Raw genomic sequence first — 26903 nt, forward strand, 5'->3', positions numbered from 1 at the left:
AACAGACGCAGCTCTTGCTCTCTGGGGGCTCACGTCAGATGAGGGAAAGGGGCCCACAGAGACAGCTGCAGTGTTGGTAATCAGGTGCCCACTGCTGGGTTGGCAGGGACCCACCAGTCCTGGGGTGGAATTCCTACGTCCTAGGGCATCCCTCAAGTCCCAGGCAAGCCAGGATGATTTCTGAGAGCTCACCCCATCAGGAACGAACTTCCCAGACCAAGCCAGTCAGAGCCCAGAAGTCCATTTTCACTTTGACACTGGCCCTTCGTGGTTGCGCTGCACACCCTGTAGGACCCCAAAGAGCTCTGGCTTAGGCAGCTTCCACCTAATTAATAGTCACAGTACTGGAGTTTAAATGGAGAAAGTGTTAGAACACCAGCAAAAGCAAGCACACAATGGGCTCGCCCTCGGGGGAGGCCACCACTCATGCTACAGCCTCTGTTACTCCCCTGAGAGAGAAAAGCAAATGACAGCCCAGTGCTGCTGTGAAAATTAACCTGACCTCCCAGGGCCCCTGAGGGGCTGTGAGGGACCCCCAGGGCTTCCCAGCCACACGTGGGGAGCCGCAGCTGGGTGGAGAAGCCCTGTGCCCCCTCTCGCCTGCCTCCTGGAGGTAAACAAACGAGTGAGTCCACCCTCTCCACGGTTTTTCTTATAGGCTCCATCTGCCAGATCACAGCCTTAGGATCTGGGCCTTAAACAGCTAAATATGCCTGTGTGGTACCGAAGACGTGAAGAAGAAAACTAGGGCAGGTGTTTGGCTCGGCACTGAAGGCACTGCTGAGGATGCCGGCTTCGTGGATCTGAGCGCCTGTCTCAAGTCCTGGCTCCTCTGCTTCCCATTGCAGCTCCCTGCTAACGCGCACCCCGGAGGAGGCAGAGGACAGTCCCAGCTCTCAGGCCCCTGCCACCCACATGGGAGACCTGCACTGATTTCTAGGCTCCTGGTTTTGTCCTGGCCCAGCCCTATCTGGGGAGCAAACCAGCAGGTAGAAGATTTCCCCCCCACACTCCCGTGTCTGCCTTTCAAATAAAATAATAGTTTTTTTTTTTAAAGAAGAAATCTATTTATCTTTATCTTCAATTTTCCTGTTTCTCTTTCTTCCAGCCTGTGGTGCTGCTCTTCCACCTGGTTTCATCTTCCTTCCACCTGAGGAACTTCCTTTAGCGTTTCTCAAAGTACAGGTCTGCTAATGACAAACTCTCTCTCTTAATTAAACCTGAAAATAACTATTTCATCTTTGATCTGGAAGAATATTTTTTTATTTGTTTCACTTTAGCATTTAAAAATGTTTCACTGTCTGTCTTCTAACCTATATTGGTTGTTCTTTAAATGTTTATTTATTTATTTATTTGAATGGCGGAGAGAGAGAGAGAGAAATATCTCCCATTCACTGGTTCACTTCCCAAATGCCTGCAATAGCCAAGGCAGTGCCAAGTTGAAGCCAAAGCCTGAATTCTGTCCCAGTCTCCCATAGGGAGTGGGTGACACGGACCCAAGCACTTGGGCCATCATCTGCTGCCTTCCCAGGCTTGTTAGCAGGAAGCTGGATGGAAAGCAGAGAGGCTGATACTCAAACGGGGACATGCAGCTCTCGCTGCATCCAAGGGGCGGCTTGGGGACCAAACTGCATGTGGGTGTCCCTGCTGGGGCCGCTGCGAGAGCCGCCTTTGCCCCCAGCCACAGGTCCTGACGTTCCTTGCTTTTCCTTTAAGTTGTATGGGGTGCGCTATTCCTAAGCTAAACAGCAGGTGGCGCGCAACCCAGAGAATGAAAAAACAGCTGAGTTGCCTAACAGGTTTCCAGTAACTTCCTCCTCCCCCTCCAGTCCCACCTCCTGTACCCAGGCCAGGGCCACGTCCTCTCCCAGGTCCCAGATATCCAGTTCCAGATGCCTGGTCCCAGAATGGTGAAGCCCTGGAGAAGCCCTCCCTCCACCAGCTGCTCAGGCAAGATGTGAGTGTGCCCTACGGAGAGGCCTGGAGGAGGACCGGGTCTGGGGAGAGGGGAAGGGTGTGTCCACTCACACACTCACACACGCAAGGTGCACATACACAGGGCATGGACACACGCACAGAGCACACACACACAAGTCATACACACTGGGCACACACATGCGGGGTATACACACATACTCACAGAGCATACACACACACAGGGCATGGACACACATACAGAACACACACACACACAAGTCATACATACACACAGGGCACACACACATGGGGTATACACACAGAGCATACCCACACAGAACATACACACAAGTCATACACACACACAGGGCACACACACATGGGGTATACACACAGAACATACACACAGGGCACACACACACAGAACATACACACACACAGGGCATGGACACACATACAGACCACACACACACAAGAGGTCACACACACTGGGCATACACACACACAACATAGCATATACATGCAGGGCATATACACACACAGGAGGTCACACACACAGGGAGTATACACACACAAAGCATGCACACACACACGGCATACACAAAGCACGTGAACATGCACACAGGATGTGCACACACACACACACAGAGCAGTTAATAGAGTGAGTTGTGGCCTCTTCCAGCCTTCCAGGGCAGTGGTCGGCTCAGTGGCTGAGCCAGGAACAACATTCCAGTGTCCCTGCTTGTCCCCACCATCATTCCCTCAGATCCCCGGCAAGGAGGGAGCGAGGGTGGTGGTCTCTGCAGAAGCCACACAGGAGGCCTCAGGGGTTGGGGTGGGGCGGGGCAATGAAGTCCAGAAGTGCCCAGGCCTCAAGGACTGAGGCCACAAGTGCTGGCGCTTGCCTTTTTTTTATTAAGGTTTATTAATCTGTTTGAAAGTCAGAGTTACAGAGAGAGAGGGAGAGACAGAGAAGAAAGACAGAGACAGAGAGATCTTCCATCCTCTGGTTCACTCCCCAGATGGCTACAACAGCCAGGGCTGGGCCAGGCCAAAGCCAGGAGCCCAGGAGCCAGGAGCTCCCATGTGAGCGCAGGGGCCCAAACACTTGGGCGATCTGCTGCTGCTTTCCCAGGCACATTACCAGGGAGCTGAAGCAGAAGAGGAACAGCTGGGACTTGAACCGGCGCCCACATGGGATGCAGGCACCGCAGACAGTGGCTTTACCTGCTACGCCACGGCGCAGCCAGGGCCCCTGCCTCGGCCAGGCCTCACCATCCCTTAGCATCCTGCACCCCCACTCCTGTCTATCCACATGTCTCAAGCCACAGCTGTTCTCCTCCTCTTGTGCCTCTCCCCAGCAGGTGGTGGTTGCTCCTCTGGGGAGTCCTCCAGGCTTGCCCCACCCAGGGCTTCGTCCTCTTGGCCCAGCAGCACCCCCAGCAGTTTTCATCCCCTGGGTACCCCGAGCCGTATCTCAAAGGCCAGGAGAGTGCCCTTGACATCCAGGCTCCAGAGGGCTTCGCTGTGAGGCTCGTCTTCCAGGACTTCGACCTGGAGCCGTCCCAGAACTGTGAAGGGGATTCAGTCACAGTAAGCTGGGGTTGGGCTGGGGTCCTGCAGGGCCTCTGGGGAGGGGCTCCAGGGGACGTGGGAGGTGGCTGTGCCCTCAGTCAGCCATCTAGAGGAGGCACGAAGGGCTCAAGTCGGGGGCCCTGGGACCCAGCTCGCCTAGGAGGCCAAGGTGCACCCCAGGCACGGGCTCCCACCTGCACCGCCATCCCTGGCTGCCACCCGGGCCCCACAGAGCATGGGAGAGGGCAGCAGGATGGCCCTGCAGTTTGAAGACTTGTGAAGGGGCACAGAAACATTGCGCATCTATAGAGTAAAAAGCCAGGGACCTCCAAGTCCACAGCCTCTGGGTCAAGGTCAAGCTCAGGTCTTCTGCTGGGGGACGGAGGGAGCTGCCCAGAGGTGCTAGGTGGGTGGGAGGATCTCGGATTCTGAGGTGTCCTCACAAGGACTTTTATTCCCCCACTTTATTTGAAATGGAGAGAGGAGGAGAGAGACAGATCTTTCATCCAACTGGTCCACTCCCCGAGTGCCTGCAATAGTCAAGCCTAGGCCAGGCTGAAGACAGGAGCCAGGAACTCCATCTGGGTCTCTCACGTGGATGGTGCTAACTGCTTGAGCTGCCACCTCTGCCTTCCAGGATGCACATTAGCAGGAAGCCGGATCAGTAGCAGAGGAGCCAGGACTCAAACCAAGACCCTGATACGGAGGCGCGCACTGCTCCCAAGCAACTGAACCAGCACCTGCCCCACCTACAGGCTCTGTCCCCTTGTCCCCAGGAGTTCTTCACGCCCCAGTGCGGTGCCTGAGGCTTTCCAGGGTTCTGTGATGAGAGCCTTCTTGCTTCACGCGGGCTTCTTCCTTTGCAGCCTCAGGTTGCCGCTTGTCCATCGCCACGCGGTCTGCCGCGGCGTTCACGCTGTTATCTGAAATTTTTCTTTCTTTCTTAGAGAAAGAGAAAATCAGACACACAAAGAAGCATAGAGCGCTCCCATCCACCAGTTCACTCTCCAAATGCCCACAACAGCCTGGGCCAGGGCCAAAGCTCAGAGCTGGGAGCTTGAGCCAGGTCTCCCAAGGGAGGGGCAGGAACCCAATTACTTGAAAGATCGCCTGTGCCTCCTGGGGTCCGCGTTAGCAGGAAGTTGCAGTGAGGAGTGGAGCAGGTGTCTCAGCCAGGCCCTCCCGACGTGAACACGAGCACCTCAGTGGGTGTTGTGACTGCTGGGTTGAACAGCTACTCCTCTTCTCATTTTCGGCTCCTGGTTATGTATGCCTCTTTATGCCTTTGCTGTCAAATCAGTGGGGTTTGAGGTGGGGAGAAAAACATATATTTATTGCTTCAGATTTAACCAGCCTGGACTATACTTAATTCAGCCCATGTCTGTTGAGCACCAACCATGAACCCTGTTCCCTTAAGGTATATATATTATATATTATATATTTATTATAATTATATATATATTTTAAAATATACAGGAGCCAGCTCTGTGGCACAGCAGGTTACCAGCATCCCATATGGGTGCAGGTTCAAGTCCCGGCTGCTCCTCTTCTGATCCAGCTCTCTGCTATGGCCTGGGAAAGCAGCAGAGGATGGCACAAGTGCTTGGGCCCCTGCACCCACATGGGAGATTTGGAAGAAGCTCCAGGCTCCAGGCTTCAGATTGGCACAGCTCTGGCTGTTGCAGCCATTTAGGGAGTGAACCAGTGGATAGAAAACCTCTCTCTCTCTCTCTCTCTCTCTCTCTCTCTCTCTCTGCCTCTGTGTAACTCTGCCTTTTAAATAAATTAATAAAAATAAATATTTAAAAATATATATATTTGGAAGGCAGAATGACACAGGCAGATTCACTCCCCAATGACTGCCACAGCTGGAGCTGGACCAGATCAAAGCCAGGAGCCAGGAACTCAGTCTGGGTCTCCCATGTAGCTGGCAGGCACCCAAGCACTTGGGCCATCCTCTGCTGCTTTCCCAGGCGCATTAGCAGGGAGCTGGTTAGGAAGCAGAGCAGCTGGGACATGAACTGGCACTCAGACATGGGATGTGGGTGTCCCAGATAGTGGCTTAACAGCTTCACCACAACACCTGCCCCTTGCTCCTTTGAAATCACGGGCAATGTTAACCTACACCTGACTCTGCTCTTGAGGGATTTCAAGTCCAGGAATAAGAGTCCTCCCTCCTCTGTGCTCTGAGAGCAAGTCACACACACACCTCAAATGTCAAACTCAGCACACTATACTTTAGTTCATTTTGTGTTTTTAAAGATTTGTTTTATTTATTTGAAAGACAGAGTTACAAAGAGAGGTAGAGACAGAGTTTCACCTGCTTCACTCCCTAAATGGCCGCAATCCAAAGCCAGGAGCCAGCAGCTTCAGATCAGCGCAGCTCCAGCCATTGCAGCCATCTGGGGAGTGAATCAGCGGATGGAAGGCCTCTCTGTCTCTCTCTGCCTCTGCTTCTCTGCAACTCTGCCTTTCAAATAAATCTTTAAAACAAAAACAAAAGCCCAGCTGCAGCACCAACATCCCTTGATTCCTGGCTGTTCCACTTCCGATCCAGCTCCCTGCTAATGCATCTGGGAAATCAGCAGAGGATGGCCCAAGAGCTTGGGTCCCTGCACCCAGTGTACCTCATACTGTGCACACTCACATCCTAGATCCCCACTCATGTGCGGGTCTCAGTTACCGTCCGTGGGGTGAGAGAAGGGGTGCCCCAAAAGAAGAGCAGGATCCCCAGGAACTTGGCATTTCCCTCATAGAGGCTGACCACAGAAAGTTACTCAAAAGGGCAGGTGTGTGGAGCAACAGTTAGGACACCACTTGGGACGCCGCCATACCACACTTGAGTGCAGTTCCCAACCCAGCTTCCTCTTTTTTTTTTTTTTTTTTTTTTAAGATTTATTTATTTAGTTGAAAGTCAGAGTTACACAGAGAGGGAGAGAGAGAGAGAGAGGTCTTCCAACTGTTGTTTCACTCCCCCAATTGGCCGCAACAGCTGGAGCTGCACCAATCCGAAGCCAAGAGCCAGGAGCTTCTTCCAAGTCTCCCACATGGATGCAGGGGCCCAAGGCCTTGGGCCATCTTCTACTGCTTTCCCAGGCCACAGCAGAGAGCCAAATCGGAAATGGAGCAGCCTGGTCTCAAACTGGCGTCCATGTGGGGTGCCGGCACTGCAGGTGGCGCTTTTACCTGCTACACCACAGCGCCGGCCCCCCAGCTTCCTCTTCATACACACCTAAGGAAGGGCAGGTGATGGCTCAAGTACTTGGGTCCCTGCTACCCAAGGAGTTCTGGGCTCCTGGCTTTGGTCTGGTCCAAATCTGACTGTTGCAGGCATTTAGGGACTGAACCAGCAGATGGAAGGTCTCCCTGCTTCTCTGCCATTCAAATACATAAAAACAAATAAATCAAACTTTTTTCAAAAGAAAGCTACCTAAAGAAGTGGACGTGCTGAGATGCGGGTGGCAGGACAAGGGGAGAAGCGGGGCGGGAGGGACTTAGCACTGCCAGAGGCACCCTGCTGAGCATCAGGGACTCAGCAAAAACAGCCGCAGGCCTGCCTTCTTGGAACTTCCATCCCGGTGCCTCTGGCAGGAGCCCTGGAGACCCCTAAAAGCTTCTGGAAAGAAGGGAAGCAGGCTGGCGCCGCGGCTCACTAGGCTAATCCTCCGCCTGCGGCGCTGGCACCCCGGGTTCTAGTCCCAGTTGGGGTGTCGGATTCTATCCTGGTTGCTCCTCTTCCAGTCCAGCTCTCTGCTGTGGCCCGGGAAGGCAGTGGAGGATGGCCCAGGTGCTTGGGTTCTGCACCCCATTGAGAGACCAGGAGGAAGCACCTGGCTCCTGGCTTCGGATTGGCGCAGCACCAGCCGTAGTGGCCATTTTGGGGGTGAACTAACGGAAGGAAGACCTTTCTCTCTGTCCCCCCCACCCCCACTGTCTAACTGTCTAACTCTGCCTGTCAAAAGAAAAAAAAAAGGACAGCATGGTAGGTTTTATGACATGACGGCCATAGGCTAAAGAGAGCTTCTAGTGTGTGCAGATGTCTGGAAGAAAAGCAGAGAAGAAAGGCAAAGTCACCATGAACAGGAAGGCGCCAGAGGAAGGTGCTGTGGGTGAGGCTTCTGAGCCCCAGAGGGGCACAGGCCTTCCAGGTGGGGCTGGAGTCACGCCCAGGATGCGACGCTGCAATTCACCGGATTCACCAGAGTGCACCTGCCCCTCACTGCTCCTCCCCCTTCCAGATCTCAGCCAACGGGAAGGATCTCAGCCTGCTCTGCGGTCAGCAGGGCTCCCCTCTGGGCAGCTGTCCCAGTCCCAGGGAGTTTGTGTCCTCCGGGAGGCGTTTGCACCTGACCTTCCGCACACGCTCTACCCTGGAAAACAAGAGTGCCCACCTCCACAGGGGCTTCCTGGCTGTCTACCAGGCTGTGGGTGAGTGTCCCCCTGGGGGAGCAGCAGGGAGGGAGCCTCTGCCCCCAGCCCCCCCCCCCCACACACACACCATGTCTTGAAGCAACAAATGAAAGCTAGAGTAACAGCTGAGGCTGGAGGCTGAGACACCTGGGCCCCAGCGGGCCCCACCCAGCCCTGCCTCTGTGGGCCAGCAGCCCAGTTAAAGGGCAGCTCCAGCCATTGTTTCCTGGCAGGTTTACAGCTTGCCCAATGTTTGCAGATCATCTCATTTTTCAAGAAAAACCCCCAAGCCAGATTTTTAGGTGAAATTCTAGATTTTTCAAATGACAGCTCAATTGCTTTGCTTTTTTTTTAAGACAATACATACACAAGACAAAAATTAAAAATAATAATAATAAAACAGTGTTGATAACAAGTAAGTCTTCCTGTGATCTCTGACCCTTAGCTCCTGGCTACTCTCTCCAGAAATGACCCTGTTCCCCATTTCCTGGGTATTATTTCTAAGACACCCTACACTATCAAATAGAAATTGTGTGTGTGCATGCTGTACACAATGTTTTAAACCACAGGAGCACCAGTTCAAGTCTGGGCAGCTCCACTTCCAATCCAGCTCTCTGCTAATGCCCTGGGAAAGAAGCAGGAGACCTGGTTGAAGTTCCAGGCTAACTCTGGCCAGGCCCAGCCCAGGCATTGTGGCCATTCGGGAAGTGAACCAGCAGATGGAAGATGTCTGCAGATATCTTTAAATTTAACATTTCTTCACTCACTGATAAAGATCATCCCATATCATATGGTTAGCATTGATCAATTTTTTAAGATTTATTTATTTGAAAGAGTTACAGAGTGAGGAGAAACAGAAAGAGAGAGAGAGAGAGAGAATCTTCTACCCACTGGTTCACTCCCCAAATGACCACAATGGCCAGGCTGAGCCAGGTGGAAGCCAGAAGCCTGGAACTCCATCCGGGTCTCCCACATGAGTAACAGGGACCCAAGCACTTACACTGTCTTCTGTTGCCTTCCCAGGTGCATTAGCAGGGAGCTGGCTCCTTTAATGGCCACGTAACGTCCCTTTGACTGTTATACACAGCACAATTAACCAGCCCTCCACAGCCACCAAGAGCATTGCTGTGGATATATATCCTTCTGTACCCATCTCGGGGAGTATGTGTGAGAGTATCTTTAGGGTACATTCTCAGACATGGAACTGCTAGGTTTAAAAATGAATTTTTAATTTTGATACTGCTAGGTTTCCTTCCAAAAGCTTTATTGCTAATTCACACTTCTACCATCCATGTTTGGAAGTGCCTGTTTCCCCGTGCTAACAGCTCAGTTATTTTCACTCCTTGAATCTTGACAGTCTGATCAGTGGAAACCAGTTCAGGTACGTGCTTGTGTGTTTTCAAAACCACCATGCAGCCGGCGCCGCGGCTCACTAGGCTAATCCTCCGCCTAGCGGCGCCGGAACACCGGGTTCTAGTCCCGGTCGGGGCGCCGGATTCTGTCCCGGTTGCCCCTCTTCCAGGCCAGCCCTCTGCTGTGGCCAGGGAGTGCAGTGGAGGATGGCCCAGGTGCTTGGGCCCTGCAACCCATAGGAGACCAGGAGAAGCACCTGGCTCCTGCCATCGGATCAGCGCGGTGCGCCGGTCGCAGCGCGCCGGCCGTGGCGGCCATTGGAGGGTGAACCAACGGCAAAAGGAAGACCTTTCTCTCTGTCTCTCTCTCTCACTGTCCACTCTGCCTGTCAAAAAAATAAAAATAAAAATAAAAATAAAAAACCACCATGCAGGTCAAGAGCCAGGTCAGCCCCGGGTCGCCAGGTTGGAAGTCCTTGCTGGGCCCTAATGACTGCTGCTTTCCTGTAGCTGTGAACTCCAGTCAGCCCATAACCAAGGCCAGCAGGGACTCCGGGGCCCTGGACACACCTGTGGAGAACACCGCCAGGATCCAGAACCACTGCCAGGAGCCCTACTACCAGGCAGTGCCCCCAGGTGAGGAAGGGGCTTCCGTCTGCCTCGGTTCCGGCCAAAGGTCCTTGGCTGTCTGAGCCCTGCCCTGACAGCCCCCTACCCTCCAATTCTGAGCCTCTTTCTTTGCCTCCCCTCACTTTGCTCCTTAGGGACACCTGCCTGCCCAGCCCAGGGAACCTGGAAGGATGGACGGCCAAAGGAGGAGGTGCCTCAGTGTGTGCCCGGTGAGTGGTCACCCGCCCAGTGCTGCTCTGAGGGCCACGTCCCCAAAAAAGCCTCAGCGGTAACAGGCCCCACGGGATGGAGGGGCTGAAAGCTTCAGAATAGAACAGGGACATCCAAGCAGAAGGGGAGAGAGAAAGGGGCCTTCCAGAAAAGAAGAGGCCAGGAGTTCTCCTTGGTCCTCAGGGGCTAAGACAAGCCTGAGAAAGTTAAAGCACCAGTAATCAGCTGGACAAAGTGAGGGAGGAAGAGGGCAGAAGAGGTGAAACAACAGGAAACCCTCTCTTTATATGGGATGTTTTAAGGGTACACAGACAGACTCTCTGTCCCAAAAATCTCTCCCTACCTGGAAGCCACACAAGCCAGAAAGCCCATTAAAAAAATCTTACTAAAATAAAATTCACCATTTTACCACTTTAAAGGGTACAATTCCATCATTTTTGTTGTGAAACCATTACCACTAATCCTGGAACATTTCTATCATCCGAAAAAGAAACCCGGTACCTTCAACCCTCTCTTCCCCTGTACCCGGGCAACCACAAATCCATTTTCTATCTCTAGGAATTTTCCTATTCCTGGACATTTTGTATAAAAGAAATCATGCAATGTGTGGTCTTTTGTGACTGTAGGCTATTACTTAGCATTGTATTTTCAGGGTTCATCCATGTTATAGCATATTTCAGTGCTTCATTCTTTTATATGGCCAAGTAATATTCCATCATATGGATCTATTTGTTTATCTATTTTTCCATTTATCAATTAATGGGCTTTGGGATTGCTTCTACTCAGGTGTAATATGATCAACGGCTCTGAGAGCATTCATGTGCAAGCTTTTATATCAACATGTTTCCAAATCTCTAGGATGTATACTTAGAAGTGGAATTTCTGGGTTACATGGAGCTTCTATGTTTGAGGAACCTCCAAACTGTGTTCCACAGCAGCTGCACTGTTGTCTTAAAGATTTATTTATTTATTTATTTATTTATTTGAAAGGAAAAGTGAAAGGCAGAGAAGGGGGTGGGGAAGAGAGAGAGAAGAAAGACAGAAAGATCTTCCATCTGCTGGTTGACTCCCCAAATAGCTGCAATAGCCAGGGCTTGGCCAGGCCATAGCCAGGGGCCAGAAACTCCATCCTGGTCTCCCACGTGGGTAGCAGGTGCCCAAGCACCAGAGCTATTTGCTGCTGCCTTCCCTGGTCCATTATTACGATGCTGGTCAGAAGTGGAGTAACCAGGACTTGAACCGGGGCTCTAATATGGGATGCCAGCATCACAAACAGTGACTTAAGCTGCCATGCCACAGCACCGGCCCCAGCCGCACCATTCAGTCCACCATTTTTGAAGTCCACATTTTTTTTTAATCAAAGCATTGGTTTGCTAACCCAAACTGCTCCACAAAAAGCTCTAGGGGCAGCCTCAAGGATGGTAGTACTTTGGGAGTGAGTTGGAAGGTAGGTAGTAGTGGGAGACACTAAAAATGAGATGGTGATTCAGAAAACAAAAGCAAGAGACTCGCAGAGACACGTGATTTAGCCTGGAGATGGTCCCACCAACAGCCTAAAGGAACAGCTTAAAGATACCTGTGGAGGCAGGAGGGAGAGTCCAGCAGAGTCAGCCCCAACCCTGTGCTCAGCTGTGCTCCCCAGCCCTCCGTCCATCCTCCTGAGTCCCATGCAGGGTTTGTGCCCAGAAGCGTCAGAATCACGGCTCACGGCTCTCCATATGGTCTACAGTTGGGGGCCAGAACAGTAGAGTGTGACCCCATGCATAGCCCTATCTGCGACCTTGAAGCCCGACCACAGCTACTGATCCTCTCTCCTGACCTCTCCTCCTTCCCAGTGTGCGGGCGGCCAGTCACCCCCATTGTCCAGGACCAGACGAGCCGTGGCTCCTCCAAAGCTCAGCTGGGCAACTTCCCCTGGCAAGCCCTCACCAGCATCTACGGCCGCGGGGGCGGGGCCCTGCTGGGCGACAGGTGGATCCTGACTGCGGCCCACACCATCCACCCCAAGGACAGCGTCTTTCCGGAGAAGCCCCGGAGTGTGGATGTGTTTCTGGGCCACACGGACGTGGAAGAGATGATCAAGCTGGGAAACCACCCCGTCCGCCGGGTCGTTATGCACCCGGATTACCGTCCAGATGAGTCCCACAACTTCACCGGGGACATCGCCCTCCTGGAGCTCCAGCAGAGCGTCCCGCTGGGCCCCCACCTCCTCCCTGTCTGTCTGCCAGACAACGAGACCCTCTACCTCAGCGGCAAGTCGGGCTACGTGAGCGGGTTTGGCATGGCCATGGGCCGGTTACCCACCAAGTTGAAATACTCGAGGCTCCCCATAGCTCCCAGGGAGGCCTGCGAGGCCTGGCTCCGGGAGAGGCAGAGGACCGAGGTGTTTTCCGACAACATGTTCTGTGTCAGGGACAACACGTGGGAGAACAGTGCCTGCCAGGGAGACAGCGGCAGCGTCTACGTGGTATGGGATGACCACGCCCATCGCTGGGTGGCCGCCGGCATCGTATCCTGGGGCGTCGGGTGTGGCACTGGGTACAGCTTCTACACCAAAGTGCTCAACTACGTGGACTGGATCAAGGAGGTGATGGACAGCACAGAATGACCCTGCGGTGCTTGGGCGGCACTGTGGGGGCTAGGAGTGAGGGCTGCACCTTGGGCAGGGTGGGCAAAGAATCCCTATGCAGATCTGAGATGGAGCCATTGTGGGAGAGAGCTCCTCCCGCTCAGGCCTGCTCCATCCCAGGTAGGAAGCCTGGTCCCCAGCCCCACTTTCTCCCTCTGCCTTCCTGCACATTGACACAGGGAAGACCCCGATGTCTCAGCATTTTGCACCTTAACCATCTCCCTCTGCGCTTCGTCCATTAACACAGCTTCTTCCGTACCTACCTGTGCGAGAGTCACCTGCTCGCCCCCACTCACGTGGAGTGTGACAGGAGCAGCCTTCATGGCATTTGCTTCTGGAACATTCCAAAGACCCTGTAGTTGGCCTCCAAGTTGTCAGACTGTTGGCTTTACCACCTGCCACAACTCCTAGGTGCAGCTACGGTAGCAGCTCTTTTGCTTCACATGGTGCTTCGCATGGTCTTTCACTTAATTCTAGCACCAGGTTTGCAAAGGACATATCATAGTCTGTGGTACAAATAAAGAGACTGCAAAAAGCTCTTTAAAAAGAGACACAGTGACTTTGCTCAACTTCCCCAGCTCGCTTGTTGTTTTCAGGATGCCAGGACACCACTCAGTCGCCCTCCAGCCCTCGAGGGTCATCCTCTTCCCCCGCCCAGTCCCCAGTCCTCCCTTGCTGGGAATTCCCACTTCTGTGAAAAGGGTGTCACCTCACACTTGCCCCATCTCCTACAGACACCTGGCTGAGCCCCACACTGGACTAGAAGCCCCTGCCAATACCTAGTGTGTGCCTCCAATTGCTGTGCACTCTGGAGAAAACCAACTCTTTAATTTTGGTAAAGATTTGAGATTAATCAAAATTTGAAAGACACAATAAAATACAATGGTTTAATGGTAATAGAAAACGAATAGCGGGGCGGCGCTGTGGTGCAGTGGGTTAAAGCCCTGGCCTGAAGCGCTGGCATAACATATGGGTGCCAGTTCGAGTCCCGGCTGTTCCACTTCCTGTCCAGCTCTCTGCTATGGCCTGGGGAAGCAGTGGAGGATGGCTCAAGTGCTTGGGCCCCTGCACCCACGTGGGAGACCAGGAAGAGGCTCCTGCTCCTGGCTTCGCATCGGCACAGTTCTGGCCATTGCGGCCATCTGGAGAGTGAACCATTGGATGGAAGACCTCTCTCTCTCTCTCTCTCTCTCTTTAAAAAAAAAAGAAGAAGAAGAAGAAGAAGAAAATGAATAGCATAAAACCAAGCAGAGTAAATTTATTAGCACTGACTCTCAAGTTGCTATACGGTCCAGGGTTGGATGTATATTTGACTGGGGCTAGCGTTGTGATACAGTGGGTTAAGCTGTGGCTTGCAACCCGGGCATCCTGTATCAGAAAGTCAGTTCAAGTCCCAGCTGCTCTGCTTCCGACCCAGCTCCCTGCTAATGCACCTGGGAAATCAACAGTGTACTTGGGCCCTTGCCACCCACATTGGAGACCCAAAAGGAGTTCCTGACTCCTGGCTGTGGCCTGGCCCAGCCCTGACTGTTGTGGTCATTTTTGGGGGGAGAGTGAACCAGTGGATGAAGAATCTTTCTGCCCCCCCCCCACACTGTGCCTTTTAGAAAAAAATCTTTAAAATCTTTTTAAAAAATAAATAAACTTATCTTTGAAAAATAACAAGACTCAAAGTTGTAAATTAATGAAATTACTTCTACGTTTTAGAATTTTTTTTATTTGACAGGTAGAGTTATAGACAGTGAGAGAGAGAGCGAGAGAGAGAGAGAGAGACAGGTCCTCCTTCCGTTGGTCTACCCCCCAAATGGCCGCTGCAGCTGGAGCTACACTGATCTGAAGCCAGGAGCCAGGTGCTTCTTCCTGGTTTCCCACGCGGGTGCAGGCGCCCAAGCACTTGGGCCATCTTCCACTGCACTCCCGGGCCACAGCAGAGAGCTGGACTGCAAGAGGAACAGCCAGGACTAGAACCCGGCGCCCATATGGGATGCTGGCACTGCAAACAGAGGATTAGCCAAGTGAGCCACGGCACCAGCCCCCACTTCTATGTTTTAAACCTTAATACTTACGAGAAAATATTTAAAATACAAACTACTAAACAGATGTTGTTTTAGGTGGTCGATATGATTTTGGCTTTTTTATTTTCCACTATTCTCTATTAGCTAAGTTTTATTTAATGAGCATGTTTGGTTTTATTTATTTTGCTTATTTTTCACTACTGAAAGAATAATATGCTTCTCCCCGCCAAGCAAAACACACATGCCTGCATCTATGCACATATGTCTAGACCCTCTCTGTAGATATGTGGATCTAGGTACATTTAGCTGCATCTAGAGATCTAAAGATGTAGATGAACTAGAGCTAACGCTAGAGCTGATGAGACAGAGACAGATCACAGATCCATGGAGGACTTCTCTCAAGAGAGAAATTTTCCCCCCGGAGTCAAATCTTGAAAGGAAGGAAGAGAGCAGAAGTGTATTCCACGCCAGTTTTAAAACAGCTGCACAGCAGTCTTCACAGGGCTGGTTCTTTGTATTCTTGGTATGACTCCAAGTTTTAGCAAAAATGTGTAAACCATGGTGATTTCGAATGGTTGGTGAGAGTGGAGTTAGGGCTGGGCCTGGGGATGAAGCCCGACTGCCACTTTCTAGTTCTGTTGTATGTTACCAGGATGGGACTCAGCCCCTAAAATGTTCCACGACCCCAGGACAGAACCCAGAATGTTGTGTGATCCCAGGACAGAACCCCAGAATCCCCAGGATATTACAGGGACTAGGATGAATGGAGGGCTTCAGCTAAGGCTTACCTTCTTGGACCACTTCCTTTTTTTTTTTTTTTTTTTTTTTACAGGCAGAGTTAGACAGTGAGAGAGAGAGACAGAGAGAAAGGTCTTCCTTTTTCCGTTGGTTCACCCCCCAAATGGCCGCTACAGCTGGTGCTGCACCAATCCGAAGCCAGGAGCCAGATGCTTCCTCCTGGTCTCCCATGTGGGTGCAGGGCCCAAGCACTTGGGCCATCCTCCACTGCCTTTCTGGGCCACAGCAGAGAGCTGGACTGGAAGAGGAGCAACCAGGACAGAATCCGACACCCCAACCGAGACTAGAACCCGGGGTACTGGCACCACAGCCAGAGGATTAGCCTAGTGAGCTATGGCGTCGGCCTGGACCACTTCCTTCTTACCTGTTCCTTCTGCCCCTGTTATGAACATACAACACAGAGAGAGAGACAGAGAGACAGAGAGACAGAGATTAGAATCCTAAAGTGCAATTTTCTAGGGAAGATTTTTTTTTTTAAGATTTATTTATTTATTTGAAATGCAGAGTTACAGAGAGGTGCAGAGAGAGAAAGTGAGAGAGGTCTCCCATCTGCTGTTTCACTCCCCAAATGGCCACAATGGCCAGAACTGGGCCTATCCAAAGCCAGGAACCAGGAGCTTCTTCCAGGTCTCCCACGTGGATGCATGGGCCCAAGCACTTGGGCCACCTTCCACTGCTTCCCCAGGCCATAGCAGAGAGCTGGATCTGAAGTGGAGCAGCCGGGACTCAAACCGGCACCCATATGGGATGGTGGCACTGTAGGTGGCAGCTTTATCCATTACGCCACAGCACAGGCTCCTTCTCCCCTGCCTTATGTCTCTCTTGACCTGAAAGCCCAGGGCTCACATTGTGATCCAGTCAAGGATCAGCCCTGCCATCAGATTCGTTCCTCAGCTCTGACGCATGAACCCACTGGGGAAACACGTGATCACACGTCTTCCACGTGCATGCTCTCTAACTTGGCCACAGGCTACTGGGGAGCTGCCCATCTTTGTGAGTCTTTGCCATCCATTGCTCGGGAGAGTGCCTGGCACAGTACATGGGTAGCCAGTGACTGGGGTTGGGGGAGTGGACAGATGGATGGAGGGAGGGAGGGATTGACCCGCTAAGGGAACAAGCCAGAGCCTCCCACTGGACAAATTACTTCCGGGCACTTAGAGCTGTGGACAATTGACAAGGAAAAGCTGCTAAAATGAGGAAATTCTGAAAGCAGGGCACCACGGCCTAGCGGACAGGAGACCCATGCCTTCTGGGAAAAGCCTGACTCATTCTTGCTCCCTAGCCACACCCTTTGCATAGCCTTCAGGGCCTCAAAACACAGGCTGAGGTAAAGAGGCCATTTCTACCCCCCTTTCAGGGCCTGGCTTCTCTAAGAACCAAGCTCCTTGGCCAGCCTGACTTGTGGAGGTGGGGAGAGACCACTTCAAAACCTAGGGCTATCTTGGGGTTGCCCTGATGTGACAATTCCTCCACTACGTCTAAGTGTCACTCATGCATAACGCAAGCCAGGATCCTGTGCAACCAAATTCCACTCTCCTCTGTGCACCCCGCCCTCCACTGTACCCCTGCCTTCTCCATTTCATGGCTCTTATCACCTCATCCTGGGCACCGAAACCCTGGCGCTTCCTGGCTCAGGGCCACTGGGTGAATAAGGATGAGAACAGCATCAGAGGGGCCGGCGCTGTGGTGTAGTAGACTCAGCCTCCGCCTGTGGCACCGGCATCTCATATGGGAGCCAGTTCGTGTCCCAGCTGCCCTTCTTCCAATGCAGCTCTTTGCTTACGGCCTGGGAAAGCAGTGGAAGATGGCCCAAGTGCCTGGGTCCCTGCACCCACCTGGGAGACCTGGGAGAAGCTCCTGGCTCAGCTCCAGCCATTGCGGCCATTTGGAGAGTGAGCCAGCATGTGGAAGAGCCCTCTCTCTCTCTCTCTTTCTCTCTCTCTCTCTGTCTCTCCCTCTCTCTGTCTCTAATTCTACCTCTCAAATAAATAAATAAAATTTTTCAAAAACCAAAAAAGAACAGTGTCAGAGAAGTGCAGGCTAGGAAACAGAGGTTCCTGTACCCCATAACTCCCCAGTACTCTTTGAGTAGGAACCTTGAACACAGGGAGCAGACCCGAAGAAAGCCTCTGGACAAAGGCGATTCTGATCAGACTGAGAAAGCGGGCACAGTGAAGCCACCTCTTGGAATTTCTGCAACCCACACTGGAGTGCCTGGGTCTGCTAATGCACACCCTTGCCACCCACTTGGAAGACCTGGATTGAGTTTCCAGCTCCTGAGAATTTGGGGAGTAAACCAGCAAATGGTTTTGCTCTCTCGCTCGCTCGCTCTCGCTCTCTCTCTCTCCCTCTCTCTCTCTCACAAATAAAACAATTTTTAAATTTTTTTTAAAAAATAAAAGAAAGAAGTTGAGGAGTGGGAACCTCCAACCGGAGGCTCCCTGTCCCCTCATACTTCAGACCTGGTCCCCGAACCTCTCCCCATGGAGACCAGCAGGTGGCACCACCAACAGGGATTTCAAAACCAAAACTAAACTCAAGTGGAAACTCAGATTTTTTTTGTTTATGCAAATTGTACATTCCCCAACACTCCTCCGGGAATGGTCCCCCCTCCACCTCCGCTGCAATTCCCTCCCCCTTGCCTCCTCTGCGTGCCCCACACTCTCCCTCAACATACGGGGCAGGGAGGCGCTTGCGGGAGAACCCAGGATCCCAAACCCAGCCCCGAGAAATGTAAGTACAGTCACACTGACGGGCACCCAGGGAGGGGAAGCCAGTGCAGAACCCCGGGGGGCAGCCTTGGAGGAACCTTGAGGGACCCCCACCCCTGCCCCCAGGCCCCTCCTTGCTCCCAGGGGGCCGGACACATACCCCCCACTATATACCTGCTCTGTCCCTGAGTGCGCACACGTGTCTGCCCAGCCACATACCCCCATCCCTCCTGGGAGCTGCACAGAGGGGCCAATGTGCAGCCCCATGGCAGGGAGCCCTGAGGGCCGGGCATCCCCTGCGTCCAGGAGGACCCTCGGTGTTTCCCCAGGTTCCAAGTGCGGTTTCTCCCAGAGGCCTTTGCAGAGCTTGGGGAGCCTGCTCAGAGCGCAAGGGCTGGGAACCCTCACCCTCACTTCCCTGGTCCCAGGCCAGCCCTGTTTCGGGAAAGGGAGGCGCGGGAGGAGGTTGGGGAGGGAGTGTGAGGGGAGTGAGATGACCTCTGGACTGGACACTGCCCAGGGGGAAGGGACAGCAGCAAGAGGCTGCAGAGGCTGGCTCCCCCACCCCACACCCCTGCCTGGAATGTCTCCGGGAGCCCTGGGATGAGCAGCGGGGACCCTGCCCTCATGCAGCCGGCCATTGCCCCCTGAGGCCATGGACACCCTCTTTCTTTTTGGCAGGTGGAGCCTCTACCTCCTGCTGCCAGCCCTGTTCTGCCTGGTGGGAGGCTCCATCCACATCCCCCCGAAGCTCTTTGGGGAGGTGACCTCCCCTCTGTACCCCAAGCCTTACCCCAACAACTTCGAGGCAACCACGGTGATCTCGGTTCCCCCGGGGCACAGGGTGAAGCTGGTCTTCTGGCAGTTTGATGTGGAGCCCTCCGAAGGCTGTTTCTATGACTATGTCAAGGTAGGGCCACTGGGGAAGCTGGCCGCCCCCTGCCGAGGCCAGCAGGCGGTGGCCAGAGGGAGCTGTGGTGGGGCAGGGGGAGCTGTGGTGGGGCATACTTCACACCGGGGCCAGGCAGGGGAACCTTCGCAGACCTGCCGCAGGGGACGTGGCTCCTACCCCCCCTTTCCTCCCCCAGATCTCCGCTGATAAGAAGAACCTGGGGAGGTTCTGCGGACAGCTGGATTCCCCACGGGGCAACCCCCCAGGAAAGAAGGAATTTGTCTCCCAAGGGAACAAGATGCTGCTGACCTTCCACACGGACTTCTCCAACGAAGAGAACGGCACCATCATGTTCTATAAGGGCTTCCTGGCCTACTACCAGGCTGTGGGTGGGTGGCTCCCAAGGGCCCTTTTCCTGGCCTCAGCCACAAAACAAATCCAGAATCTGCCAGGGCTCAAAGCCTGGTTTTCCTTGTTTCTTACCTCCAGAGGACTTTCTCCAGAAGAGTCCTGTCCCCCTGGGCTCTGCCCCCTTTGGGCAGTTACTGGAGAGCCCCAGTTTTGAGGCTCGGGTTGGGGAGGGGTGCAGGTGGCCAGGGGTCTGGGACGGGCAACCTCTCTGAGCCTCTGCAGAAGTCTCCTAGCAGGAATGCAACCCTCCCTTCCAGACCTTGACGAATGCGCATCCCAGCGGGACTTCTCTGAGGACAACCCCCAGCCCCAGTGCCAGCACCTGTGCCACAACTACATCGGCGGCTACTTCTGCTCCTGCCTCCCAGGCTACGAGCTGCAGAAGGACAAGCATTCCTGCCGGGGTGGGTCAGGGTGGGAGGTGAGCAGGAGGCAGGGGCTTGTGGGCTCCGCCAGGCAGCCCCTGTGACCGCGTCCGGCTCTGCTCTCGCAGCTGAGTGCAGCAACAGGCTGTTCACGGAGCCGTCGGGCTTCATCTCCAGCCTGGAGTACCCCCAGCCCTACCCCCCGGATCTGCGCTGCAACTACAGCATCCGGGTGGAGCGGGGCCTCACCCTGCACCTCAAGTTCCTGGAACCTTTCGAAATTGATGACCACCAGCAAGTGCACTGTCCCTATGACCAGCTACAGGTATGACCACCCCTACAAAGACCCATCCCCTTCCTCCCTCTCTCCTTCCTCCTGCATCCTCTGGGCCAACTGGGACAGGAATGGCCAGCATCACACGAGGACTTGGCTAGTCCCCGAACAACTGGACGTGGGTCCTGGGATCCCTTGTAACTTTCAGCTGAAAACCTACCTAAGACAGGAGTCCACCCTGGCCGCCAGGCCAATCAATACCCACGTAGCCCCATGTCCAAGTGCCCGAGCTGGAGCAATCACGCTCCCTCCTCCTCCGCCAGATCTACGCCAGCGGGAAGAACCTGGGCGAGTTCTGTGGGACACAGAAGCCCCCCGACCTCGACACCAGGAGCAACGCTGTGGATCTGCTGTTTTTCACGGACGAGTCGGGGGACAGCCGGGGCTGGAAGCTGCACTACACCACCGAGAGTAAGCGTGCCCGTGGGCCTCCCTGTGTGGCCAGCCGGGAGAAGGTGGGAAGTCAGAAGAGAAAGGACACGTGGTTCTGAAGTGAGCGTGCCCTCTGACCTCCCTTACAGTCATCAAGTGCCCCCAGCCCAAGACGCTCGATGAGTTCACCATCATCCAGGACCTGCAGCCTCAGTACCAGTTCCGTGACTACTTCATTGTCAGCTGCAAGGAAGGCTACCAGCTCGTGGAGGTAAGAGCCCGGGGCTCAGGGGTCAGAGCCAGCGCAGCAGCCCAGGAGGAGCTCGGACGGGTAGGCCCCCAGTGGCTCTAGGCTCACCCCCGGCTGGAATCACAGAGGTTTGAGCTTTGAAATCCCTGGTGTCTGGATGCCTCAGTGGAGACTTTGAGTCTAGAGTGCAGCCTGGGCCTCAAGGTTATTTAAACCTGTCCAAGGTGATTCTGATGTGCAGCCAAGTTCAAGTTGAAGTCCAGTTACTCACTGTAGAATTAGAAACTGAAAAGGCAGAGTGGAGATGGCAGTGACTTACTCAGCATCATACAGTGACTTTTGTACAGCAGGGACCAGAAACCAGATCTCCTGCCACCTGCTCCAGGGCCCTGTCGTGCACACTGGTGGTCTCACCCTGGGCCCACCCTCCCGGCCTCAGTTCTGCAGATTCAGGAGGGAATGTGGATTTATCTGTTGGCCAATCTCACAAATGCTGACAGACTAAAAGATTGTTTTAGAAAGCATACGATTGGAGTTACCCCTGGCCTCAGAGACCCAGGACTGGACACCCCATCTTTGTTCAATAGATCCACTGGGAAGACCTCAGCAGAATTAGGGGAGACCCGTGGCATGTCCTTAAGTGGTAGCAAATGCACTCCACTGTCAGGCTGTGTGCTAGAGGTGGAAGTTCAGGAAAGGGAGACACACAGCTTCGTGGACCTTCCATCTGAAGCTACTTGGCTTCCTTTGCAGCCTCACTCCAAGGTGCTCCCAATTGCATCAGGAGGGTTGGGAGGGGTCGGGGTCCTGGGTTCTGAAGACTGGAGACCAACACCTCTGCTCCGGCAACGGCACTCCCTTCCTTACGCCATCTCCACCCTTGCCTTTGCTTTCTCTTTCACACCCTAGAATTGAAAGCCAGTTGGTGGTTTCTCATGTAGTTTCCACTTCCCTCAGAGATCCTGGCTCTCAAACACATTCTCGTGCAGTCTTCCTGGGCTAGTTCTCCAGCGGGACTTTTGGGCTTAAACTCATTCGTGTTGTCCAGGAACTTCTCATTTCAGAGGTGCCTTCTTCTGGTCTTGGCCCTGTTGTCTACTCAACTACGCCCACACTTCCGGCCCATCCATGTCTCATGGGGCAGTGTGGGCATGTGCCTTTGAAGAACACTGCAGTCTGGGAGACAGAGAGAGAGAGAGAGAGAGAGAGAGAGATGCAGGTCTAGACTGGCAGGGCCCTCCAGAGAGAGAGAGAAAGAGAGAAAGAGAGAAAGAGAGGGAGAGGGAGAGGGAGAGAGAGAGAGAGAGAATGTTTCAATACAGAAAGCAACCTGGCATGGGAAGGGGTTTAAATTGCAAACTGGGGGGGTTTGGCAGGATCTAGAGAGAAGAGTGTTGGATCTAACAACCAGACGTGCCCTGACCTTCTGCCCTGTAACCATGCAACTCAGTGCTTCCGTCTGTAACTCTGGACTAGCTAGGAAAAGGAAGAAGGAGCCGCACCCATGGGGAGCCGAGGCCCGAGAGCTTGGATGACAGCCTTGTACCCCCAGCTCTCCTGCACGGGGCAGGACAGGCAGTGGAGCTGCGGGTGCTCAAGGTACCCATGGCACCTCTGACCTCTGTTCAAACAGGGGAACAAGGCGCTGCCCTCCTTCACGGCTGTCTGCCAGGATGACGGCACGTGGCATCGCGCCATGCCCAGGTGCAAGAGTAAGTCACAACTCGGGGGTGTGCTTGCCCCTGGGGACCTCACCCCCTCCCCACCAGCCTGGGGGACCTGAGCTGAGAAGGGAAGAGGGGGCTCCAGACTAAGCTCTCGCAAGAGACCCTTCCCTGGACTTGTCATTTGAAGCCTGTGGCCCATGTCATGACCTACTGAGCCCTCAGCTTAGCAGGATTGACATCCCCTGCAAGTGCCATCTCCATTGACCACATTTCTCTACGGTGCTCAGCCTGTTCTGTGGGCAGACAACTCGCTCTCCTCCCACCCTGCCACTGAAGTTCCAGTGCAGTCTTTCTCAGCTCTCACACGGCCTTGTGTTCCCTCTAAGTCAAAGACTGCGGGCAGCCCCGAAGCCTGCCCAACGGGGACTTCCATTACACCACCACCAAGGGAGTGAACACCTACCAAGCCGGGATCCAGTACCACTGCCATGAGCCATATTACAAGATGCACACCAGAGCTGGCGTCAGCGAGTCCACACGAGGTAGGAACTGACAAAAATGGCAGTCTTGTCCCTTCCATCTTCCTGGGACACCCTGTGAGATTTCTTCCAATAGAATCCTAGGGAAGATATAGTAAGGTATCTGCCCAGAGCTCTGGCTTCAGAGACCCAAATTATAGTGCCAAGTGGAATCGAGTAGGTTTGAAGAAGTAGGCATCTGAGCTGATGCAAAGACAAGACTTGAATCTCATTAACAACACTCTTTCATCACTATTCCCACCATCACCATTGCCATCACTACAACTACCATCACCACCATAACCCCTCTACCACCAGCAGTTATACCATCCTAGTCAACACCATCTACAAGCATCACCATCAACACTGCCATCACCACCTATACCACTACCAATACCACCATCACCACCATCACCATCATCACCACCAGTTCCAACACCACTATCTCCACAAGTACTGACACCAATACCACCATCACTAACATCACCAACACCACAATCACCATCATCACCACCAGTTCCAACACCACTATCTCCACAAGTACTGACACCAATACCACCATCACCACCATCACCATCATCACCACCAGTTCCAACACCACTATCTCCACAAGTACTGACACCAATACCACCATCACCACCATCACCATCATCACCACCAGTTCTAACACCACTATCACCACAAGTACTGACAGCAATACCACCATCACTAACATCACCACCAACACCATTGCTACCATTACCAATATCAATACCGTCATTACCATCACCATCACCATCACTACCCCTATGTCAGTGAGACTTTCCTGCCATTCTCCCTAATCAGACTGATATGTTGTGGTTTATTATTGCATTTAACTTTACTAAAGGACTCTCAAAATCCAACTATGGATATCTTTAATTTTTTTAAATAAAAGAAACCAAGGCAGGCATTTGGCACAGTGGTTAAGCCGCTGCCTAAGATGCCCACATCCCAGTCAGAGTTCCTGGTTCAAGTCCCAGCTAGTCTGCCTCCTACCCAACCTCCTGCTAATGCAGCAAATTATGGCTCAAGTGATTGGGTCCCTGCCACCCCTGTGGGAGACTTAGACTGAGTTCCTAACTCCTGGCTTCAGCCCAGCCTGCCCCAGCTGTTGTGAACACTGGGGAGTGAACCAGCAGGTGGAAGACCGACCTCTTTCTATCTGTCTATCTCTCTGCCTTTCAAATAAAAATCAATCTAAAATTTTTAACAGCATTAAAACAAGCATATGCATATATTTATATTTATTATATTTTATGTATTTATTATCTATATGTGTATATAGATATAGATATAGATATATATGTAGAGAGAGAGAGAGAGCGCGCCTCCTGACACTTTTGCTAGCCTTTCCTTGTGCAGCTGAAGCTTCTACCCTGACTCAGGGCTCACTGGCCTCTGCAACCTGGCTCTTTTCCGCCCCCTCCCAATGGCTGACAGCCCCTCTCTCCTCAGGGATGTACACCTGCACAGCCCAGGGCATTTGGAAGAATGAGCAGGAGGGAGAGAAGATCCCTCGGTGTCTGCCAGGTCAGTGGAAGCCCTCGGGTACGGGGAAAGCAGACGAAGCAAGGGGAGAGGCTGCAGTGTGATGAGGGCAACAGCTGAGTGAGGAGAGTGGGGCGGCCCTTCCTTCCCAGGAGGGGAGAGCGAGGGACAGAAAATGGGACCGGTCCTGTCACGCCAGCCAGCGCGCTCAGTGCGCAGACAGAGAATCGGGGAATAAGAAGGAAATCAAGGGCCGGCGTGCGGCTCACTAGGCTAATCCTCCGCCTTGCGGCGCCGGCACACCGGGTTCTAGTCCCACTCGGGGCGCCGGATTCTGTCCCGGTTGCCCCTCTTCCAGGCCAGCTCTCTGCTGTGGCCCGGGAGTGCAGTGGAGAATGGTCCAAGTGCTTGGGCACCCCATGGGAGACCAGGAGAAGCACCTGGCTCCTGCCATCGGATCAGCGCGGTGCGCCAGCCGTGGCGGCCATTGGAGGGTGAACCAACGGCAAAAGGAAGACCTTTCTCTCTGACTCTCTCTCTCACTGTCCACTCTGCCTGTCAAAAAAAAAAAAAAATAAGATGGAAATCAAGCAGAACAAGGAGAGGAAGCTGATAGCCAGAGAAGGGGGTGCGGGGGCAGGCCTGAGAGCCAGCAGGAGGGCCACACAGGAAGGGACTGACCCCCCCGAGGGCAGAGGGGACAGGCCCTGGCGCTGACCTGTCCTTGTCCCCGCCTCTCCTCGCCAGTGTGTGGGAAGCCGGTGCACCCTGTGGAACAGAAGCAGCGCATCATCGGAGGGCAGAAGGCCAAGCTGGGCAACTTCCCGTGGCAGGCGCTCACCTCCATCCACGGGCGGGGCGGGGGCGCTCTGCTGGGCGACCGCTGGATCCTCACGGCGGCCCACACCCTCAACCCCAAGGGTCACAACGCCCAGAACAACGTCTCCCAGAATGTATTCCTGGGCCACACGAACGTGGAAGAGATCATGAAGCTGACCAACCACCCCGTGCGTAGGGTCATCATCCACCCAGACTACCGCCAGGACGAGGCCCACAATTTTGATGGGGACATTGCCCTGCTGGAGCTGGAAAACAGTGTCACCCTGGGCCCCAACCTCCTCCCCATCTGCCTCCCCGACAACGAGACCTTCTATGACAAGGGGCTCATGGGCTATGTCAGTGGTTTTGGGATCATGGAGGAGAGGATTGCCGATGACCTCAGGTTTGTCCGCCTGCCCGTGGCCAAGCGGGAGGCCTGTGAGCGCTGGCTCCGGGAGAAAAATAGGCCCGACGTGTTTTCTCAAAACATGTTCTGTGCTGGGGACCCCATACTAAAGCAGGATGCCTGTCAGGGGGACAGTGGCGGTGTCTTTGCGGTGAGGGACCCGCACAGTGATCGTTGGGTGGCCACGGGCATCGTATCCTGGGGCATTGGGTGCAGCAGGGGGTACGGCTTCTACACCAAATTGCTCAACTACGTGGACTGGATCAAGAAAGAGATGGAGCAGAAGGACTGAGCCCAGGATTCCCCCGGTCAGAACCCAGAGAGCAGTGTGTACAAGAGAAGGCGATGTGACCAGCCATTGATAACCACTAAGTTGCCATATTAAAATCACTGATGCATAAAGGCACCGAGTGCAATGCATCTCTTCCCTGTAGTCACACCTGTGTTCTTCACCTGAACTAACTCGGCAGCCTTTCTTTCCTCCAAGGCTTGCAGGGGATGCAGCTATCAACCTCTGAATTATCACTTTCCTCTTCCATATTTGCAATGTTGTGTAACTGAATAAAACCCTTTCCAAATAAAATTTTGTGAGAAATTCCAGAATGTAGAATGAATCAAAAGTGGTGTTTAATCAATAAGAAAGTATGTAGCATAAGGCCGGCACCGTAGCTCACTAGGCTAATCCTCCGCCTTGCGGCGCCAGCACACCGGGTTCTAGTCCCGGTCAGGGTGCCGGATTCTGTCCCGGTTGCCCGTCTTCCAGGCCAGCTCTCTGCTGTGGCCAGGGAGTGCAGTGGAGGATGGCCCAAGTACTTGGGCTGTGCACCCCATGGGAGACCAGGAGAAGTACCTGGCTCCTGCCATCGGATCAGCTCGGTGCACCCGCCGCAGCGCGCCGGCCTTGGCGGCCATTGGAGGGTGAACCAACGGCAAAGGAAGACCTTTCTCTCTGTCTTTCTCTCTCACTGTCCACTCTGTCAAAAAAAAAAAAAAAGTATGTAGTATGATCGTATTTTAAAAATTTACTTAGAGGCCGGCGCTGTGCTGCAGTGGGTTAAAGTCCTGGCCTGGAGCACCAACATCCCATATGGGCGCCGGTTCTAGTCCCGGATG

The 26903-nt window shown here is 53.6% G+C and overlaps 2 protein-coding genes and 1 long non-coding RNA gene across 5 annotated transcripts; 2 read left to right on the top strand and 1 right to left on the bottom strand.

The window, feature by feature from the left end:
• The first annotated feature begins 1827 nt into the window (after positions 1-1827).
• C1RL (complement C1r subcomponent like) lies at positions 1828-13907 on the top strand. 2 transcript variants are annotated; one of them, XM_002712847.5, is made up of 6 exons: positions 1828-1957; positions 3282-3510; positions 7731-7920; positions 9765-9890; positions 10019-10093; positions 11930-13907. In XM_002712847.5, exons 1-6 carry the CDS (start codon positions 1893-1895, stop codon positions 12700-12702), a joined length of 1458 nt encoding a protein of 485 aa, XP_002712893.2. In that variant the 5' UTR covers positions 1828-1892; the 3' UTR covers positions 12703-13907. The 2 variants fall into 2 exon arrangements, with proteins under 2 accessions (XP_002712893.2, XP_008257993.2); XM_008259771.4 differs by having other exon boundaries at positions 1839-1957; positions 3279-3510.
• LOC127492049 (uncharacterized) lies at positions 3942-11817 on the bottom strand. The gene is made up of 2 exons (XR_007921018.2): positions 11671-11817; positions 3942-4780 (listed from the first exon to the last, which is right to left on the bottom strand). It is a non-coding gene; the product is annotated as an uncharacterized lncRNA (long non-coding RNA).
• Positions 13908-18087: 4180 nt separating the features above from the next.
• On the top strand, positions 18088-26390 carry C1R (complement C1r). 2 transcript variants are annotated; one of them, XM_002712749.5, is made up of 11 exons: positions 18088-18269; positions 18929-19157; positions 19336-19528; positions 19808-19954; positions 20044-20240; positions 20513-20660; positions 20771-20892; positions 22505-22583; positions 22925-23080; positions 24533-24607; positions 25313-26390. In XM_002712749.5, coding segments are annotated over exons 1-11 (2118 nt in total). In that variant the 5' UTR covers positions 18088-18267; the 3' UTR covers positions 26083-26390. The 2 variants fall into 2 exon arrangements, with proteins under 2 accessions (XP_002712795.2, XP_008257992.2); XM_008259770.4 differs by lacking the exon at positions 18088-18269 and having other exon boundaries at positions 18577-19157.
• The last annotated feature ends 513 nt before the right edge of the window (positions 26391-26903 follow it).

The sequence above is a fragment of the Oryctolagus cuniculus genome, chromosome 9, assembly GCF_964237555.1.
Source record: "Oryctolagus cuniculus chromosome 9, mOryCun1.1, whole genome shotgun sequence".
NCBI classification, from domain to species: Eukaryota; Metazoa; Chordata; class Mammalia; order Lagomorpha; family Leporidae; genus Oryctolagus; species Oryctolagus cuniculus.

Excerpts from the sequence above, each read along its gene's own strand:
- C1RL (XM_008259771.4), top strand. The coding sequence starts at position 1,893 with ATGCCTGGTCCCAGAATGGTGAAGCCCTGGAGAAGCCCTCCCTCCACC. Across the intron at positions 9,891-10,018 it reads CTACCAGGCAGTGCCCCCAG|GGACACCTGCCTGCCCAGCC; the intron begins GTGAGGAAGGGG and ends TTTGCTCCTTAG. Across the intron at positions 10,094-11,929 it reads GGTGCCTCAGTGTGTGCCCG|TGTGCGGGCGGCCAGTCACC; the intron begins GTGAGTGGTCAC and ends CCTCCTTCCCAG.
- C1R (XM_008259770.4), top strand. The coding sequence starts at position 18,903 with ATGGACACCCTCTTTCTTTTTGGCAGGTGGAGCCTCTACCTCCTGCTG. Across the intron at positions 20,241-20,512 it reads GTCCCTATGACCAGCTACAG|ATCTACGCCAGCGGGAAGAA; the intron begins GTATGACCACCC and ends CTCCTCCGCCAG. Across the intron at positions 20,661-20,770 it reads GCTGCACTACACCACCGAGA|TCATCAAGTGCCCCCAGCCC; the intron begins GTAAGCGTGCCC and ends CCTCCCTTACAG.